At 43.0% G+C, this 21,791-nt stretch overlaps 2 protein-coding genes across 3 annotated transcripts in view; one reads left to right on the forward strand and one right to left on the reverse strand.

Annotated features, from left to right (window-relative positions):
- The window catches only part of LOC149440064 (clavesin-1), a 148,226-nt gene that overhangs the window by 59,278 nt on the left and 67,157 nt on the right, over positions 1 to 21,791 (reverse strand). For both annotated transcript variants that reach the window (XM_089658978.1, XM_089658979.1), the window contains one exon: positions 11,299 to 11,473. In XM_089658978.1, coding sequence (XP_089515104.1) covers positions 11,299 to 11,473 — 175 coding nt within the window. The remainder of the gene's footprint in view (positions 1 to 11,298; positions 11,474 to 21,791) is intronic.
- On the forward strand, positions 4,852 to 9,894 carry LOC149440065 (uncharacterized). Its single transcript, XM_089658977.1, has 4 exons — positions 4,852 to 5,053; positions 6,953 to 7,117; positions 7,667 to 8,328; positions 9,751 to 9,894. Exons 1-4 carry the CDS (start codon positions 4,852 to 4,854, stop codon positions 9,892 to 9,894), a joined length of 1,173 nt encoding a protein of 390 aa, XP_089515103.1.

Raw genomic sequence — 21,791 nt, forward strand, 5'->3', positions numbered from 1 at the left:
ACTGTGCATGCGCAAAGTGCACTGTGCTTTGTGAATGGCTGCAGTCCTCTGGGACCTTGAAAGTGTCCCAGAGTGCTGCAGGGTACCCAAACTTCGAAACCTGAATCTTTCCCCAAAAGGTGACAGATGTGGAGGAGGCAGAAAAGCAGAGCTTCCATTTTAAAACTAGAATTTGACTTTAACACTTTGTTTGCATTTACTTAATACAGAAGAGGTGAGATAATGATCACTCAGTCTGTCTATGGTGGACAGATGCATGACAGCCAGCAACTCTCAGGAGGAGCACTGGTCAGGAATACTACTCTTCTTGAAAAAGTACTCTTATACGTAAGAGGTTACTTAAAAGAGAAGTATGGGATGTTTTTTTTTTTTTTTATTCAAAATCATACCTAGGTGGATGTTGCATCTGTCCCCCACCGGCTCTAAGTAAGAGAACTCAGCAATCACATAACCGCTGGTCGCTGAGTGACAGTGGGTATCAGTCCACTGTCAGTTGAAAACGAGTCACATGAGTGCAGAACTAACTGTCTTCCTGTGATCCAAAGGAGAAGTGCAGCCAAAATAACTTTGGCTGTACTTCTTTAAGCAGACCCATGTGGTTTAAATAGTTTTATTAAAAAAAAAAAAAAAAAATTATATATATATATATATATATATATATATATATATATATATTCAATTATGGTGAATTCACAAAACACCTACTTCCCCCACCAATAAAATTGAAAACGTTATCAAAAGTCACCCCAAAACACACAGTCTAGACTACCACTCATGACAAACATTCATTAACCTCCTAAAGTAGAAAACCAGACTGTGTATTTTGGGGTGACATTTGACAATATTGTTATTGGTAGAGGAAGAAGGTTTTATTGGATTTGCCATATTATTCTCCATCAAGGCAAAAGGCAACAGTATCTTCATTGAGTACAGATAAAAACAAACAGAGGGTGCACTGGCCTAGCGCATTACCTTTAAAAAATGTTTTTAATAATGATAAAAGTAGGTATTGTACTCACAAAATGTCAATACAGTCAAGGGTACATCGTGAAAGAACCGCTTTGTCCAATCCGCACTACGTGTCTGTCCATAATGGGAACTCTTGTCCCTTCCTCAGAGCCAACTCAGAGTTGGTTCTTTCACGATGTACCCTTGACTGTATTGACATTTTGTGAGTACAATACCTACTTTTATCATTATTAAAAATATTTTTTAAAGGTAATGCACTAGGCCAGTGTGCCCTCTGTTTGTTTTTATCTCTACTCAGTATATATGGACTTTCCCAGTCTTTGGAGGGCAGCAAGGCATGCATATCCCAAGAAACTCATGATGTGGTCCTATCCCTACAGAATCCATCCCTAAGCGCAGGAGTATCTGGGTTTGCCATTTTCTTAACAGTATCTTCATGCAGCATTTGACAGCAACCAATCAATTGACATGATCTGTTTTGTACTATTATTGGCAATCAATAGATCACTGATCTGTTGGTGTACTGGGAGACAGGACAGGTCCGGATCATCTCTGCCCTGTTCTAAAATTACCACTGGAGCTCAAAGAGAACCCCAGTAACTTCAGTGGTTCTGAGGCTGTAATTTTACATGTAATATTAATGTGCTTGTGCCACAAAGAGTTGTTAAAAAAAGCTCTAACAGGACAGGAAGCTGATGTTACCTTTTTGCTTGGTTCCTAGCTGTTGCAGTCAAGTTTAGTAGTAACACTACAAACAGATATGGCTGAAAACCACTTGTTGGCTCCACTGGCCTGGGGAGTTGTAAATAAAATTCCATTTTTGTTTTTAAATTAAAATGATTCTGATATACAATTTTATTATTACGCTGAGATGTATAATAATTTTATGTATATTTGTATCACCTTGAGATGACATGTTTTTGTTTGCTTCATTTCAACATATGCTGTGCATTTTAATCCAGAAAACATTGTGAGAAAATTAAGCTGCAGATCTTCAAATTGCACTTAGTAAATAGTATTCCAGCTGTAATTATGATTTTAGCAGCAATAAAAAACACATGCAAATGCTTCCTATAAATCAAATGTATATAGAAGCATAACAAACTCTTCAGTTCTGTTTGCCAACATCCACAATGTTCTGGCACTGTTGGTACACTACAGAGCAAATTCAGGACCCTGAGGGGCAATTATTTTTATAGACACAGAAAAAACTTTTCATAATGTTTAAAATCTCTTAAGGCGAAAATGTATATTCCACATTTACTGTCTGCCCACATATAACTTCAGGAAGGCGCCGCCAGGCATGTTTTCTAGTTTTGCTGCTTTTCAACCTTGCAGTAGAGCCCTTATCTAGTTATATCCTATTGATAAATAATTTACATGGCATTAGGCTGGGAGGACAGCTTTATTAACTGATGATCTCTTGGTGTTTACGTCAAGGATAGATCAGCACCTACCAAAGCTGAGAAACAACATGGAGGATTATAGGTCTTTTCAGGCTACAAAATTAATATAGAAAAATGTGAAATCCTATTGCTGTCTCAATCCTCTCCCTCCTCCCAATCATGCACACACATGTTGGATTTCCCAGTAGTCAGTGACCACATCACCTACTGTACCTTGGTATCAAAATTGGTATACTCCCCTTTACTTAACCTACAAGCCTCTCTTCTCTAAAATGATAAGGACATTTTGGGATCTGGGCAGATTTATCCCTCTTTCTTTTTGGCAGGACTCATCTACTAAAGATGAGCAGATTCCCAGACTCCTTTATCTTCTTGAAACTATACATTTACTTCTGAAACCTAGCAATATCACAATGTTAAAGAGACAGTATGCAAAATTTCTTGGCATACTCCATGACCCCCAAAGGACAGGAACACCAGGTCTATGCCAGAAAAACACAGTTCCACCTGTTCAAAACACATATACTGTACTTGATACTCTGATCCATAAGCATTCATAGTCAATCACAAATATGTAATGCTACATTACTATCTCCACTGGGAAAATCTAATGGTCAGAAATTACATTTTGTCTTCCCAGAGGAAGATACACTATATTGCCAAAAGTATCAGGACGCCTGCCTTTTCATGCACATGAACTTTATTGGCATCCCAGTCTTAGTCCGTATGGTACAATATTGAGTTGGCCCACCCTTTGCAGCTATAACAGTTTCAACTCTTCTGGGAATGCTGTCCATAAGGTTTAGGAGTGTGTCTATGGGAATGTTTGACCATTCTTCCAGAAGCGCATTTGTAAGATCAGGCACTGATGTCAGACAAGAAGGCCTGTGTCAGAGCCTGGGATCGAACCTGGTCCTTCTGCAGTGAGAGGCAATGTCTCTTTTCACTGAGCTATCTGGAATGCTGGACAGCTCTCTTGACAATTCTTGGATAATCCTGCCTTGTGCCTTGATTACTCTTGAACCTTGAACTCCTTGCTCCTCCCATGAACTTCCTTATAAAAGCCATGTCCATGCACTTCCTCCTTGCCAGATTAATGTGCCTTTCTAGCCAATATCCCGCTACTGTTCCTGCTGCTGTCTACACCTCCGCTACTGATCTTTGGCTTGTTCCGGACCACGATTTCGTCTCATCTAACGTACTACGATTGATTTGCTACCATTTGTGACCGACCCTTGGCTTGTGACTGACTCTGCTTTCGTCTGATCCCTAACCTGTTGATCCGCTATTGGTTCCCAGTCTGCTCATTCCCTGGTGGGGTGATCCTGAGATCTGCGACCTGATATTAACACGCAGCCCAATCCATCTCCACCATTAGGAGCTCTGGTGAATACCGGTTAATACTTAGACTCCGCACCTCAGGTGAGCCTGCATCATTCCCAGGGGGATCTGCTGGTCTCAGGTAAGCCTTTTACTGCTATAGTAACTGGTCTCTGAACCTGACCTTATATCGTGACAGAATAATCTGGCCCAAACATGGAGGCCGCTATAGCAAGTGTTGTGAATCCTCTTAGGCAGCAAATCGCTGAGCTGCAGGAATTTGGGGTTACCCATCAGGAAAAAGTTGCCAAACTGGAAAGCATTGTGGATAGGCAACAGGGAGAGATTCAGGCTCTGCAGAGGCAACTGCTGAACTGTGATGATCCTAGCTCACATATGCCCCAGCCCCAACCATCTAAGTTTAATGGAGACCGCCACCAATACAGTGGTTTCCTTAATCAATGTCGTGTATATTTCCAAATGTACCCTGCTGTGTTCCCTTTAGAGAAAAAGAAGGTAATGTTTATTATTGGGCTTCTGACTGGGGAAGCCTTAGCTTGGGCCTCCCCTTATATAGAGCAAAACCATGGCATTCTAAATAATTTAGATACCTTTTTGACCGCGATGAATCAGGTTTTTGATGATCCCAACCGTTGTGCTTCTGCCGAAGCAAAATTACATAGTCTAAGGCAGGGTAGACACTCGGTCGCTGAATACACAGCCGAGTTCAGAAGTTGGGTTACAGATACCACTTGGAACCCTGCAGCACAAAAGAGCCAGTTCCGCCAAGGGCTTTCTGAACAGGTAAAGGATGAGCTTGCCAGAGGCTATACTCCTAATGATCTTGAGGAATTCATCCAATTGTGTATCCGAATCGATCAAAGACTTACAGAAAGGAGAAGGGAGAAGCTGGGAATACTTGGAAGTAATAGGGGCATGCATCTCTCTGCTAGTCCTTTTGTTCAACAGGATTCAAGAGTCTCTCTGGGTTCTAACACTCCTGAGCCTATGCAGGTTGATGCAATCAAGAGATCCATCTCCATTCAGGAGAAAGAGAGAAGACGTTCAGAGAATTTATGTCTATATTTGTGGGGATTCTGGTCATTATGCAATTAATTGTCCTAACAAGGTAAAAAGAACTATTGCTGTGACTGATATGATTGAGCCTGCACACATAAACTCCATAAGCCAGTCGGTCTCCCCGCTGATTCCTGAAGAGAATAAGGTGAACTCCCTGCTTTCTCATTTTGTTATCCCCATTAAACTGGTATCTGAGGGCCGTGAAATTTCCTGCTCTGCTATGCTGGATTCCGGGGCTGGGGGGAACTTTATGGATATAGAGTTTGCTCACAACCATGGTATTCAAGCCAGAAACACATTTACCCCTATTGATATGGAGACAGTAGATGGGTCACCTTTATCTTCAGGACCTGTTACCCATCAAACGGTTCCCCTGGTACTGCTGTTTGAGGCTGACCATAGTGAGACTAACAGCTTTCAGCTGATTACATCACCCAAGTTTCCCATCATCCTGGGCATTCCTTGGTTCTCCACTCACAATCCTTCCATCAATTGGGGAGCTCGGACTATAGATTTTACGTCCCCCCACTATGAAAAACATTGCAAAAAACCTTGCCGACCAAGTTAATCACCAACCAAGGAAGCGCAAGTTGACATAGTGGCTACCCAGTCATATGACAACTTGCCCACACATTACCATGAGTTCCAGGATGTCTGTGACAAGAAGAATGCAGATCAATTACCCCCTCATCGCCCATATGATTGCCCCATTGAGCTGCTCCCAGGGGCAGAAATACCTTTCGGTCGCCTTTTCAATCTGTCGGAACCCAAATTAAAAGTACTCAGGGTGTGGATCAATGAGAACTTGGAGAAGGGCTTTATTAGACACTCAACTTCTCCTGCGGGGGCAGCCCTGTTCTTCGTTGAAAAGAAGGACTCCACCTTGCGTCCATGCATTGACTACAGAGAAATGAATAAGATCACTATTAAAAACCGCTATCCATTACCCTTGATCTCTGAAATGTTGGAAAGACTTCGTTCTGCCAAGATCTTTACCAAGCTTGACCTACCAGGGGCATATAACCTTGTCCGCATTCGTAAAGGAGACTAATGGAAGACTGCCTTCAGAACCAGGTATGGGCATTTCGAATCCTTGGTGATGCCGTATGGACTTTGCAACGCCCCTGCAACGTTTCAGCATTTTATCAACAATGTTTTTCGTGATCTGTTGGACCAATTTGTAATTGCTTATCTGGATGATATTCTTATTTTTTCTGATAATTGGGAAGAGCACCGCAAACATGTTTGCATGGTCTTTGAAAGATTAAGGCAAAATAGACTTTACATCAAATTGGAGAAATGTGAGTTTGAACAAACCCAGATCCAGTTCTTAGGCTATATCATTTCTCCAGAAGGAGTGAGCATGGATCCCCAGAAAATCAAAGCAGTGATAGATTGGTCAGCACCAGGAAATGTTAAGGAGATTCAACGTTTCGTCAGGTTTGCCAATTTCTACAGAAAATTCATAAGAAACTTTTCTAAAGTAATAGCTCCAATCACACAGCTGACAAAAAAAGGGGTACCCTTCGTATGGACTTCTGAGGCACAGGCTGCATTTGAAAAGCTGAAGACTCTTTTCACTTCTGCACCAATTTTGGTACATCCCGACCCTGAACTACCCTTTATAGTGGAAGTGGATGCTTCCAATTCTGCCGTGGGAGCGATCCTGTCTCAGCGAAGTGGTGAAAAGATGCAGCTTCATCCTTGTGCCTACTTTTCCCGTTTGATGTCCTCAGCCGAAAGAAATTATGACATTGGGAATAAAGAGCTACTGGCAGTTAAGGAAGCCTTTTCTGAATGGAGGCATCTGCTAGAAGGGGCCAATCATCCTGTAACTGTTCTCGCTGACCATAAAAATCTGGAATTCATTCGCTCGGCCAAGAGATTGTCTTCCAGACAAGCACGCTGGTCTTTATTCTTTTCAAGATTCAATTTTGTTATATCATATCGACCTGAATCGAGGAATGGTAAGGCCGATGCCTTATCAAGGATGCTGTCTGAGCCTCCCCAGGAGGACAATTCCGAATGTTCAATCCTAACGCAAAAGAACTTCCTGGGGGCCACAAGTGCAAAGACATTCTTGAGCCTCCTCAAAGAGGGGTATGAGAATGATCCGCTTCTCAGGGATCCTCCTAAGGACATAAACCTTGAGTACAAGAACGGCTTTTGGACTCTAGCACATCGTCTCTATGTACCTGAGTCTGCTCGGGTGGAAGTCCTCAAATTAGTTCATGACTCCAAACTGGCAGGACACTTTGGGATTTCAAAGACTGATGACCTTCTGTCACGTTCCTTCTGGTGGCCCAGTTACAAGAAGGATATCAAACGCTACGTGGCCTCTTGTCTGACGTGCGCACGTCATAAGACACCCTGAGCTTCTCCTTTGGGGTTACTCCAGCCACTTCCTGTTCCATCGAGACCTTGGGGGTCAATTTCTATGGACTTTGTGGTCGAATTGCCTCCCTCAAAAGAAATGACTACTATCTTGGTAGTCGTTGACCGCCTTACTAAAATGGCTAATTTTATACCTGTCAAGGGGGTACCTTCTGCCGAACAAACTGCAGAGTTGATTATACGAGAAGTTTTTAAATTACATGGAATTCCTGATGATGTGGTATCTGATAGAGGAGTACAGTTTACATCAAAATTTTGGAAAAGCTTTTGTTCAGCCTTAGGGGTAACTGTTAACCTGTCCTCTGCTTTTCATCCACAATCTAATAGTCAGACAAAGAGGACCAATCAAACTTTGGAACAGTACCTTCAGTGTTTTGTCAGCTATCTTCAGGATGACTAGGTGGACTATTTACCTACGGCAGAGTTTGCCTATAACAATGCTAAACATAGCTCCACCTCCCAAAGCCCTTTTTTCCTCAATATGGGGTATCATACAGTTTTTATTCCGGATCTCCCTATCACAATTCAAATTCCTGCTGTTGCCAACAGATTAACTACGTTGCAGGAGACTCAAGCGAAGTTGATCGAGACCTTGGGGGAGGCTCAGGAATGTTATAAAAGGGCTGCCGACAGTCATCTCAGATCACTTCCTACCTTTCATGTGGGTGACAAGGTTTGGCTATCTACTAAAAATCTGAAGGTTCATGTTCCATCTGCAAAGTTGGGCCAAATGTTTGTGGGACCTTTCCAGATTTCTGCTCAGATTAACCCAGTCACCTTTCGCTTAAAACTTCCTGACAGTATGAGGATTCACCCTGTTTTTCATGTATCACTTTTCAAACCATTTCATGAAAATCCTTTCTCTGGAAGAATTCTTCCTCCTCCTCCTCCTGTTGAGGTACAGGGTGAAGAAGAATATGTGGTAGAGAATATTCTTGACTCTAGGATGTTTAGAGGAAAATTTCAGTATCTTGTCCAATGGGAAGGATATGGGCAAGAGGAAAATTCTTGGGAACCTGAGGAAAACGTCCATGCTCCTAGATTGACAAAAGAATTTCACCAGAGGTTTCCTCACAAGCCTGGTCCTAAGACGTCCAGGGGACGTCCTGTGAGGAGGGGAGTACTGTCAGAGCCTGGGATCGAACCTGGTCCTTCTGCAGTGAGAGGCAATGTCTCTTCTCACTGAGCTATCTGGAATGCTGGACAGCTCCCTTGACAATTCTTGGATAATCCTGCCTTGTGCCTTGATTACTCTTGAACCTTGAACTCCTTCCTCCTCCCATGAACTTCCTTATAAAAGCCATGTCCATGCACTTCCTCCTTGCCAGATTATTGTGCCTTTCCAGCCAATATCCCGCTACTGTTCCTGCTGCTGTCTACACCTCCGCTACTGACCTTTGGCTTGTTCCTGACCACGATTTCGTCTCATCCTAACATACTACGATTAATCTGCTACCATTTGTGACTGACCCTTGGCTTGTGACTGACTCTGCTTTCGTCTGATCCCTAACCTGTTGATCCGCTATTGGTTCCCAGTCTGCTCATTCCCTGGTGGGGTGATCCTGAGATCTGCGACCTGGTATTAACACGCAGCCCAATCCATCTCCACCATTAGGAGCTCTGGTGAATACCGGTTAATACTTAGACTCCGCACCTCAGGTGAGCCTGCGTCATTCCCAGGGGGATCCTCTGGTGTACCTATCCTGCTGGTCTCAGGTAAGCCTTTTACTGCTATAGCAACTGGTCTCTGAACCTGACCTTATATCGTGACAGCCTGGCTCCCAGTCTCCACTTTAATTCATCCCAAGGGTATTCTATCAGGTTGAGGCCAGGACTCTGTCCAGCCAAGTTCCTCCACCCCAGACTCGCTCATCCATGTCTTTATGGACCTTGCTTTGTGCACTGGTGTGCAATCAGGTTGGAACAGGAAGGGGCCATCCCCAAACTGTTCCCACAAAGTTAGGAGCATGAAATTGTCCAAAATGTCTTGGTATGCTGACACCTTAAGAGTTCCCTTCATTGTAACTAAGAGGTCAACCCCTGAAAAACAACTCCACACATAATCCCCCTCCACCAAACTTTACACTTGGCACAATGCAGTCTGGCAAGTACCATTCTCCTGGCAACCGCCAAACCGAGACATGTCTATTGGATTGCCAGAGAAGCGTGATTCATTACTCCAGAGAACATGCCTCCACTGCTCTAGAGTCCAGTAGCAGTGTGCAGCCATCTAAGTGTATCAATTTAATTAAAAACAGTAAAGGGAAGGGTTAAAATGCACTTACAAGGATGAGAGTAAATGGGCAAATGATCAGTTCTTTTTCACTAGGAAGCCTCGGTGGACAGCAGGTGGATGGATGGATGATGTATCCTTAAAACAGCTCTGGATAAGAGCTCATGGTTTGACAAAGGAGCAATGGTGAGCTCTGAAACATGTTACCACCCATCACACTTTGACGTCAGTACGTCCAGACATCACTTCTGATTCCAGTCCTAGCACTGACTTGCATTCCAGTGTGGCTATATTTGCTGCTGGAAGAAGACGCAATCTATCATATGAACTTAATCTGCATTCTGACAGAGTCCAGCTTTATTTCACCTATCCTGCAGAGCTGTCCACCGAGACTTGCCACCAAATAAGGACTTCTGTTTGTTTATTGTTTTAGTGCGCAGACACATCCAATACCCTGTTAGAAGAGCTGCAGCCATTCTAGAAGTGGATTAACACACCTGGATCTACTATACAGAGACTACGGCTTCTTGCTCGGGACCTAATCTTTCTCCATTTGCGCTATAGAATTTTTTATGTTTTTGTTCTTCCACTTTGTTATAATACCACTAACAGTTGACTGTGGAATATTTAGTAGCAAGGAAATTTCACGGATGGACTTATTGCACAGGTGGCAACCTATCACGGTACCATGCTAGAATTCACTGAGCTCCTGAGAGCGATCCATTCTTTCATAAATGTTTGTAGAATCAGTTTCCATGCCTAGGTGCTTGATTTTATACACCTGTGGCCATGAAGGTGATTGGAACACTGGAATCCAATGATTTGGAGGGGTGTTCCAATACTTTTGATGATATAGTGTATATGTGGGAACAATTTACAGGTTTATATGAAGGTACGTAGTTGTACTGTAACCTGGAGTAAAACCGAACTTAAATTAATATACAGAGTTTATTATGCTTTTGATTCCTTCGAAATGATTCAGACTCCCAACCCTTACCTTAAACACTGTGCAAAATGCCACCTGGTGGGAACACCTTTGGCACATTGTTTATAGGATTGCCTCAATGTCTCATGCTTTTAGGATGTAACAATTCAATTTTCTTAGTCACAGGTATAGATCTTTCTAAAGACCCCTGAATTTGCTTGTTTAATGGTTTCCTCCAGCTCATCTCAACAGGGTAAAGGACAGATTGGGCTCATACTTGTCTCCTATTGACCCAGAGAGAATAACTGTCTGTCACTCAAGTTATCAACCTTTTCACTGCCATTAAAACAGTAATGTGGAGAGAATAGCTTGATTCCAAACTAAATAATGATACCCAAAACAAAGGTTTTTAAGAGGGTGTGTTTATTCACTACCTGCTCCTTGCACTGCAACATAGCTAATAACAATTATCCAGTCTCTCTGATATACCACTTGGTAGTCACCAGAAGATTTCTGCGGAACATTGACATTTTAAAATATCTGATACCTCTTAACACACCAAAATCTCTCTACAACCCGAATCATTGTCCAACATGGTCAAACATCCAATGGTTTTTCAATGATATTTCCAATACGATATATCTTTCTATGGAGGTCGATAATGAATGTTTCTTACTGGATCAACTCTTTAGCTGGATACAAACATTCCCAGCACAACTGTAGATACATGTCAACAATTATGGAAAAACAAAGCTATTTTTATTGTTCAGTCCTGTTTTATGTTTACCCAAGTTCCATTTGTATATTCTCTAGATTACCAATGCCTCCCCTTCCATTCCTGCATTGTTTGGGTTTGAATGGTTTGCCATTTGTACTTACATAACACTGTCAAGGTGTAGTAGCTACTTTATATACTTGTTCTCTGTAAATGTAATCACAATAAATAATAGAACATTTCAGTCTCCACATACCTGCAAGCCTTCAATGGCGAGCCTGAGAATTGAAGGGGTGAGCTTGGAGGCTTGCTTGAAGGAAAAATTGCTCCAGTCTATGATTAGAATAAATCCATTGATCTGAAGCTCGGGATCTTCAATAAGAACTTCTAGTGAGAGGAGAATGGCACGTAAGATGTCCACAAAGGAGTTCCTTGAACAAATGAATTGTACTTGAATTAGGATGTGTCCTTTGCAGAAATAAAATAATAAACCTTAAAAATAGAATATGATGCTGCAAATTTGAAATAAAAAAATAGGACACAAGTGTTAACAGAAACTTCTAGAGTCCATTAGAATACTTCATGCTGATATTCAAAACCCAAACCCCATCATGGAGAATAATGGAGCCTCAGCTACACCACAAGTTTTTCTTACTATACATTATAATATGTATGGTTGTTCAGAAATATATAAGTTATATTTATATATCCAAGCAATACATCAGAAAATGTTAAGTATTTCCTTTAAAATTATTAAAAAATGTTAAATATTTACAGGCAAATCCAGAAAAAAATGTGATACCTTTACAGCATAATAATAGCATAACAATAAACTAAGTCACTTCAGAAAATTTGCAGGAAGTAGTTTGTTTCAAGTGTGAATTCCGTCCCTATGCTTATTCATTTCATTTGTGAGGATGTTACTGTTTCAGATTTATTGTATTTCTGTAAAAATATGGTACAACTAGGCTTGCTACATTTTGCTCAGACCAAAAAACAGTGCATAGCAGAAAACTTAGCAGGGAATCAAGTTGTGAAGATTTCAGTGCTTCAGGCTGTTTGGCCAGACAAAATGCAAAGAGATCTTAAAGGAGCTAAGTATTAGCAAAGTAAACACTAATTATTATTTTACAGGATTTATATAGCATCAACGGTTTGTGAGGTGCTTTAAAATATAAAGAGAGTTAGTACATTTACAATACAATTCAAGACAAGTGAGTTAGGAGGGTCCTGATCATAAGAGCTAACAATCTAAAAGGGAAGGGCAAGTGATACAAAAGGTAATGACTGAGTAGGGATCAGTTTCTGGAAAATGTAGAATTCAGTTGTGACGCAGACAAATTATATGCTTCCCTGAGGAGCTGAGTTATCAGGGCAAACAGATAGAGTAGGAGATAGCCATACAAATTGGGTAGTTCCAGAGGATGCGAGAGACTCTAGAGAAGTCCTGGAGATGAGCATGAGAGGAGGAGAGATGGAGGATGGATGGAGGAATAATATAAGTTTGGTTTTTGAAATACTGAATTCTAGTAAGTGGTGTGACATCCATACTGATTTGTCATTTAGAGACATATCAGTATGGATGAGAGAGAGATTAGTTTACCAAAGTCAAATAGGCGGTTCACTTTGCTCGGGAAGTATTTTGCAAGTGAATTTGCCCCAGAGCTTAGTGAATAGGGTGAGGCTCTGCAGACTTCCATCATCCAAATATCATCATCATCAAATATATGCAAAAACATTTTCCTAGAGGATGTTGATGAGAGCAATGAAAGGTTTGCTTGACAGCTGGAGGGAGGAATTATATTTTAGGAAGGCAAATTTATACAGGGTGAAATGTTGCAGGGATTTAATTTGACCACACACTCATAGATGAGACTTCTGGTGTCATCTGTTTGCCAGGGTTGTAGTGGCAATTGGGACCTAATTCTGTTTGTAATGAGGTGAGCACTTGTGTCCAGGGAGGATAAAAGTGAGCTGTTGTAGACATAAATGTTGAGGTTAGGACAGGGCATAGTGAAATTTTGCTGCAGAGGTAGATGTCAGAGACAGAACAGAGATGAAAAGCATTAAATGGTGAAGGTTTCTAGAGGTAACTGGTAGTTGGTTGGAGGGATAGGGGTTTGAAGACAGGGAGAGTGTAAAACTGATAAGGCTGTGATCAGAGAAAGGAAAGCAGAAGCAGAAGAACAGGTCAAGAGTGTTCCTTTCAGAGTGAGTAGAAGAATATGTCCAGAAGAATATGTCCATTGTATTAGGTCAAAAGATGAGGTTAGATTGAAAAGCTAAGAAGTAGTTGAAATGCTCACATTAAAGTCACCAAGGAAGTATCTCAAATGAGAGAAAGTAGGGCAGACAGGCAAATAAGTAATCAAGTAAGCTTTACACCAGTCTAGGAGGCTGAAAAATAATAGCAATCCTCAGAGAAACTGGAGAAAAAAAAGGGAAAATATAATTTGCTTCAAAAGATGAGTGGGATAGAGAGGTAGGGGCTGGGAAGAGGGTCAACTGGTAATCCCACCATTGTTTGGTAATCTGAGTCAATTTCACAACTAACAGACACTGTGAGCCTTGATAAGGTTGGCATGTTTGTGCCGCTGACTACTCTTGTGGAATTTTATTGGACTATTTTAATGCAATATATATTTTGGACACTTTAGGTGAGGTGTTCCTACTTTCCCTTCTTCTTTCAATCTGAAGGGCCCCCAAGACATATGTATATGTAAGCTACCTCCTCAATTCAAATACATAACACATTTTAGATTCCAAATCACTCAAATCATTAATTAACTTACTCCAAGGATACTTACTCCTGTTTTAGCTTCATATAGCATCTTGGCGGGCTAGCTGTTAGCAACCTAATATCCTGTCATCTCTGCCATTTGTAAATGAACAGCACTTAAGACTGGGGTCAGAAGATTGACTGACTTTTTTTTTTAGCTTGGATGATTCTTGTTTCACTGTATCACCTTTGGTATCAATCCCAAGAATTGATGGTGTGAAGCTAGAGATGGTTGATAATGAATTTTCACAACACTCACAGTACTCACAACAAAAGTACAGCCAAATATTTCATACACATGCAGTATATGTTTATTAATTATTTTATTATTTATCTTCTGTTGGTGGTTGACAGTTACTGATCATGTTTTGTATTTCCCAGCAGAAATAACTGCTTATTTTTCGAAACATTCCCGTTCCTCAATGTGTTACAAAAAGTCATCAAGCCAATTTATTTCTGCCAAGCTCCTGTTATTGGTGACCATAGCTTTTTTTACCGCTTCTTTGCTTTTCCAATCCAAGGATTTGTTATAGGACCCGGCAGCATCCACTCTTAAAGAAAAAAAGCTCCTATCATGTTTGCATTTGCACCTTCAAATTTTACCACTACAGAAACCCCTTGAGGGTTTGAATGTCTCACTGGTTTCAGCACGGACTGGTGAAACTACAGGCAGATCAAATTATTAATTCATCACCATTTTCTAGTCTTTGAAGTTGTGCAGGATGATGAAATGGGAAAATATTTAGCTCATCTCCTTCTCAGATCCTCAAAGGTTCTAGCTGTAGTGCCTTTACAGTAAAGCAGGCCATAGATGAGTCAGTTCTTTTCATGTAACTACAGGGTTAAACAAAAAAAAAACTCACTTGATTCCCTCATCCACACACTCGAGATGAATTGGGGAATCCTCCGCTCTGAGACATTGTATTCTGACAGTAGTGAGACTTCCTTACAGTCAGAATATACTGATCAGGGCTTCCTGCTATAGCAAATGGTGCTGATTGAGGGAAATCTAACAGGGTATTTGTATAAAAGTCAATCGGTAGATCAACTTCTGTAAACCTCCCTGGCCATACATGGATCAAAATTCAAAGGGTCCCTGCTAAACCGAATTTCGATCTATGTATGGCTGGCTTATGTAAAATATACACTGCTGGAAGAAGCGGTGGAAGCAACATGAAATTTAAGCAAACATAAATTGAGGGAGCTGAACAAAAATCTGGAAGGTGGTCGGGAGTTGGATTTGAAATAAGGATGAAAAAATGAGAGCACTGATAAAAGAACAAAAGTGCATAATGAAGGGCACTGCACATGTTTCAATCCAAACCTGATTGTACCTGGTAATCTACAACTGAATTAAACGTAAGCCCTGTACGCATGGTGAGAATATTGGACAAATGATTGTCCATTTTTTTTGCATGTTAGTTTCATATTGAAAATGAAGAGATTACTAAAGTTATGAAAATTCTTGTATGATAGAATACAACTTTGGAAGTGAAGTAATGTACTGTATTGCAATGTATTCTTTTGTTTCTGAGTATGCGTGGTCATTAGAGATGAGCGAAGTATTCAAAAATTCGATTCGGCTGATTCGGCGAATTCGCGGAATAAATTCGATTCGAGTCGAATATATTCACTGCGAATTTAACTTATAAAAAGGGTGTTTCTAGGCTTCAGAGAGCCTTTATATTAGTGCAGAACACTGTACCTTTAATTTAAATGCCCTTGGAGTCTGCTGGGGAAGAGAAATAATACTGTCAGTCAGTATGACATGCAGATGAGTGCCGTCGATCTTAGAATCACCGCACACTTCACTCATTTGGGCAGTCACGGGGCCAAAACCAGAGTGTGGAGCCACAGTGTGGCGGTGGAGGCAGCAGCAATGGGAGGCCATACAGCACCCTATGACAAAATGGAACCCACCAGCAGTGTGAGGAGACCTGAAAGTGGCACATGGTAGAGTGTGGCGATGGAGACAGCAGCAATGGGAGGCCGTACAGGGACCCATGACACACTCTGGACCTGGCAGCAGCATGAGGAGGCGGTACGGGGGCCCATGGCAGATTACGGGCCTGGCAGCAGCAATGGGAGGCCCGTAATCTGCCAGCACCCTATGACAAAATGGAACCCACCAGCAGTGTGAGGAGACCTGAAAGTGGCACACGGCAGAGTGTGGCGATAGAGACAGCAGCAATGGGAGGCCGTACAGGGACCCATGACACACTCTGGACCTGGCAGCAGCATGAGGAGGCGGTACAGGGGCCCATGGCAGATTACGGGCCTGGCAGCAGCAATGGGAGGCCCGTAATCTGCCAGCACCCTATGACAAAATGGAACCCACCAGCAGTGTGAGGAGACCTGAAAGTGGCACATGGCAGAGTGTGGCGATGGAGACAGCAGCAATGGGAGGCCGTACAGGGACCCATGACAGATTACGGGCCTGGCAGCAGCATGAGGAGGCGGTACAGGGGCCCATGACAGATTACGGGCCTGGCAGCAGCAATGGGAGGCCCGTAATCTGCCAGCACCCTATGACAAAATGGAACCCACCAGCAGTGTGAGGAGACCTGAAAGTGGCACATGGCAGAGTGTGGCGATGGAGACAGCAGCAATGGGAGGCCGTACAGGGACCCATGACACACTCTGGACCTGGCAGCAGCATGAGGAGGCGGTACAGGGGCCCATGGCAGATTACGGGCCTGGCAGCAGCAATGGGAGGCCCATAATCTGCCAGCACCCTATGACAAAATGGAACCCACCTGCAGTGTGAGGAGACCTGAAAGTGGCACATGGCAGAGTGTGGCGATGGAGACAGCAGCAATGGGAGGCCGTACAGGGACCCATGACAGATTACGGGCCTGGCAGCAGCATGAGGAGGCGGTACAGGGGCCCATGACAGATTATGGGCCTGGCAGCAGCAATGGGAGGCCCGTAATCTGCCAGCACCCTATGACAAAATGGAACCCACCAGCAGTGTGAGGAGACCTGAAAGTGGCACATGGCAGAGTGTGGCGATGGAGACAGCAGCAATGGAAGGCCGTACAGGGACCCATGAGACACTCTGGACCTGGCAGCAGCATGAGGAGGCGGTATGGGGGCCCATGGCAGATTACGGGCCTGGCAGCAGCAATGGGAGGCCCGTAATCTGCCAGCACCCTATGACAAAATGGAACCCACCAGCAGTGTGAGGAGACCTGAAAGTGGCACATGGCAGAGTGTGGCGATGGAGACAGCAGCAATGGGAGGCCGTACAGGGACCCATGACACACTCTGGACCTGGCAGCAGCATGAGGAGGCGGTACGGGGGCCCATGGCAGATTATGGGCCTGGCAGCAGCAATGGGAGGCCCGTAATCTGCCAGCACCCTATGACAAAATGAAACCCACCAGCAGTGTGAGGAGACCTGAAAGTGGCACATGGCAGAGTGTGGCGATGGAGACATGGGCCCCCTGGCCACGCTTGACTTTCTGGCCACATAGTCGACATACGGCTACGTTTACTTCCTCGGGCGGCTTGACGAAAAATTGCCACACCGCCGAGTAGGAAACTTTGCCCCCGCTACTCCTCACTGGCTGACTGCTACTTCCTCCGTGCACACTGGCACCACTACTGGCCGTGGTGGTAGGCTGCAGTGGAGCTGGTGCTCTACTCCGTGGCCGTTTGCCTCCACTGACACTGCTGCGACCCTGCTGCCTCCTGAGCAACCCACCGACTGTTTTGCTCGCTGCCAAGCTGGCACCCTCTTCTCCTGATGATGCGGAAGCAATAGCCTGATGACGACGAGGCTGCCAAGTGCGATCAGCCTCATCATCATCAATTAGGGTCTCCGCCTCACTACTAGCCCCCTCGGCTGCGTGTGGGTCAGGAGACAGACCTGTCTCTAGACCGGCTACCGAGCCACTCTCCTCGCCACTACTTCTTCGCCTGGCTGCTGAAGAGGCGGATGTCTCCCCCCGTTCCTGACCGCCCTCTGTTAGCTCTTCCTCACTGTACAGTGGGGCTGAGCCCACAGCATGTGATACTTCGCTTGGTGAGGGAACACCAAAGGACAGGGGCAGGTAGAGGACACGTGATTTCAGTGGGCTTGCTCCCGGGCCATGCCAACTAACGGTTGTGTCTGACGTACCCACCGACCGTTGGCTGTAGGTGTCAGAGGTGACCTGGGAAGAGGAAGACGACCGAGCCAACCAATCGATGACGGCAGGGTTGTCGGTGGAGACACGACCGCTGGATGACACCGGGAGCACTGGCCTCTGGCTGCGACTAGTGCTGCCTCGACCCCTTCCTCTGCTGCCACGTCTGCTCGCTCCTGAAACATTACCTGCTCTGCCACTCCTCTGCGTGTTGTCTGACATACACTTTAATTCAACGATTCTGTGTCCCTGAGTAACGATTCTGTGTCCCTGAGTAACAATTCTGTGTCTGTCCCTGAGTAACAATTCTGTGTCCCTCAGTAACAATTCTGTGTCCCTCAGTAACAATTCTGTGTCCCTCAGTAACAATTCTGTGTCTGGCCATGAGTAACAATTCTGTGTCCCTCAGTAACAATTCTGTGTCCCTCAGTAACAATTCTGTGTCTGTCCCTGAGTAACAGTTCTCTGTCCCTGAGTAACAATTCTGTGTCCCTGAGTAACAGTTCTGTGTCCCTGAGTAACAGTTCTGTGTCCCTGAGTAACAGTTCTGTGTCCCTCAGTAACAGTTCTGTGTCCCTCAGTAACAATTCTGTGTCCCTCAGTAACAATTCTGTGTCCCTCAGTAACAATTCTGTGTCCCTCAGTAACAATTCTGTGTCTGTCCCTCAGTAACAATTCTGTGTCCCTCAGTAACAATTCTGTGTCTGTCCCTCAGTAACAATTCTGTGTCCCTCAGTAACAATTCTGTGTCCCTCAGTAACAATTCTGTGTCCCTCAGTAACAATTCTGTGTCTGTCCCTGAGTAACAATTCTGTGTCCCTGAGTAACAATTCTGTGTCCCTGAGTAACAGTTCTGTGTCCCTGAGTAACAATTCTGTGTCCCTCAGTAACAATTCTGTGTCCCTCAGTAACAATTCTGTGTCCCTCAGTAACAATTCTGTGTCTGTCCCTGAGTAATAGTTCTGTGTCCCTGAGTAACAGTTCTGTGTCCCTGAGTAACAATTCTGTGTCGCTCAGTAACAATTCTGTGTCCCTCAGTAACAATTCTGTGTCCCTCAGTAACAATTCTGTGTCTGTCCCTGAGTAACAATTCTGTGTCCCTCAGTAACAATTCTGTGTCCCTCAGTAACAATTCTGTGTCTGTCCCTCAGTAACAATTCTGTGTCCCTCAGTAACAATTCTGTGTCCCTCAGTAACAATTCTGTGTCCCTCAGTAACAATTCTGTGTCTGTCCCTGAGTAACAATTCTGTGTCCCTCAGTAACAATTCTGTGTCCCTGAGTAATGATTCTGTGGCCCTAAAGTCTCTTTGGCCCTAACTCTGTCCCTAATACAGAGAGGTCTGTCTCTGTTGAATGACCGGAGGCTAATGGAGAATTCTAAGATGGCCGCAATTTATAGCTCGACCATTACTCAGTGCTGGCTGGCTGGCTGCTGATTGGCTAATGCGATCACATGTCATGAATGAATGCATTATGGGTCAGCGCGCCTTGTCTGCGCGCCTTCCCAGAGATCCCCGCTCCGTCGCCACACATGTCGCCGCCATTTTTGGAAAATTTCGATTCGCGCATCCGAAGTCTGCTATATTTCGGATTCGGCACGAATCGAATTTTTCCTAATCTTCGAAACGAATTCCACTTCGCCAAGCTCGATTCGCTCATCTCTAGTGGTCATGGTCTTCCAGTTTTTTTTAATGACTACTATACTGATTAAACAAAAATCAAAATGTACAAAAACATTTTTCGTGTTTGTCCCTTTGGGACAAAAGCTGTGCACTAACGATCAGAATATCAGACGACTGCTCCTCGTATGGAAATTTTCGTATGATTTTCTTATTGTGTGTACAGGCCTTTACATGCAGATAAACAATTTCCTGGGTTTCTCTGCACTGCAGCATTATGCTAATTATTTTCTATCACAGTGTAAGACAGGTGTATCTTGCCCTTCCTCAGATGCCTACTGCATAAAAACACATAGATTAAGGGTAAGCACAAACAAAATCCACTGTAACTGATTGATGTGAAAAATAAACAGCCAAAATAGAGTCGCAGAAAGTATTCAAAGATATAATTTTCATATAACCCATTACTATATATTTATATGAATTCAACTTGCATATTCAAAACATTGCACATTGCAATAGAAGTATAGTAAAGTTAGTTTCTGCCAGAACATGCAAGGGTAATGACCCTGCTTCTCCAGAGATACAGTACAGTAGGTGTTGTCACCCTGGACAGAAACAATGTGACTGGCAGAACCACCAGGTGAAAGTAAAGGAAAATTGCATAAAAAAAAAATGAAACCACCACATTTAGGGATAAAGCTTTAGGTTCAGGTCAACCATGAGTTTGATGCAAAATGCCAATTGGCCTTGAAAAAGGACAGAAAAAAAAATAAAAATGACAGCTCCCATAAACTTTAAGGGGATTTGGGTGCTATGTTCAGGGTTCACAGATTTCCTGCTGGGTTAAGGGATATCCAGCAAACAAACGTTTACTTAGTTCACTCATCCTTACTAAGGACTGGTGATCTGCACTATATTACGTTTGTTCTTGGTTAAAATACACCATAAATATGTATGTTGATAAAAGATACATGTTCATGTAGTTCAACCAAAAAAAAAGGTAGTGAATTCTGGGGCAAATGCTTGGTGGAATGGTGGAATCTTTACTCAATTCTAACTGGGAATGCCTGTGATTGTTTCTGAAGTTAAGTGTGTAAATGTTTGAATGGCAACACAATCCAAAATAAATGGCTAGTTGAGGAAGCACAGGAATGAGGGAATGCGAGAGAATGCAGCAGAGACTAAAGGGAAGTAAATATGTGGTTTCAAACACAGCAAATGTGGAATGTAATTCACGAGTCTCACTTTTTAGAATAGACTGATATTCATCAAGCCACACTAGAGGTTTGGATGTAATATGGGGTTGCCATAGAGATCTCTGTGCATATTGGCTTCAAGGTGCTTGCAGATAGTATTATCATTGCTCAAGGCTGAATTCTTGATGTAAGGTACACAAGGTCACCTCTGAAATAATTATCTATCTTATCTGACTATGAATTATTAATGCTATTCTTTGTTTAACCAAATATTTATTACATTTATCTTAAATAAACTCAGCCTCATAAAAATATTGAAAGATGCAAAAGGAAAAATTTTTTAAATTCTTCATGACAAAAGGTTGTATCTTTGCTTTTTCCTCCTAAAAAATCAGCCCCGAGGTCAATCTCCTGCACAGCAGATGGCAAAAAGCAAATACTCTGATACAGATAAAATGTACAGTAGAAGGCTAAGGACTCACTATTTTTCTATGCCTTTGGCGTGGAGGGTGTGCGCTGCATACAACAAGGCTGCAAATGTGACTTGACCACTGTCAGCACTAGCAAATAAGACATCCAGGCCATAATTCAAGGAACACTTTAAAAGCTCAAACCACACAACACTGAATTCACAGTCTTTAGCAGAAGAACAAATGTAGAGACAATGACGTGAGTATTTCATATTGCTTTAGAAGTGGTCTTGAATCTGCAGCCACGTATTTACAATGTGTTTGCTAAAAAAAGAAACTTTAGAGCATTGGAAAGAAATGGATCATTTTAAACCTCCAAATCTTTTGATATTTTCTGTAAACCTCAGAGAAAACTGGAGGAGATAAGAACAAAAACTAGAGTTATTCCCGGCTGCAGATGGTGCTTGTAAATACCCAGAGAATCAGAAACAGCCTTTGAGTTGTATAACACTACGGATATAATGCACGACAATCTTAAAGCAAACACTATGGGAGAAGCATTCCTTCTATTTAAACACTATTGAAAACCAAAGAAAATGTCTTTTTACAGG

This window comes from Staurois parvus, unplaced genomic scaffold, assembly GCF_062004578.1.
Source record: "Staurois parvus isolate SC_StPar_1 unplaced genomic scaffold, SC_StPar_1.0 ptg001119l, whole genome shotgun sequence".
Taxonomy (NCBI): Eukaryota; Metazoa; Chordata; class Amphibia; order Anura; family Ranidae; genus Staurois; species Staurois parvus.

Coding starts and splice junctions, on each gene's coding strand:
- LOC149440065 (XM_089658977.1), top strand. CDS start 4,852: ATGATTGAGCCTGCACACATAAACTCCATAAGCCAGTCGGTCTCCCCG. Junction 5,054..6,952: donor AGAGTTTGCTCACAACCATG/GTATTCAAGCCA, acceptor TTTGGACTCTAG/CACATCGTCTCTATGTACCT. Junction 7,118..7,666: donor CAAACGCTACGTGGCCTCTT/GTCTGACGTGCG, acceptor GGTATCATACAG/TTTTTATTCCGGATCTCCCT.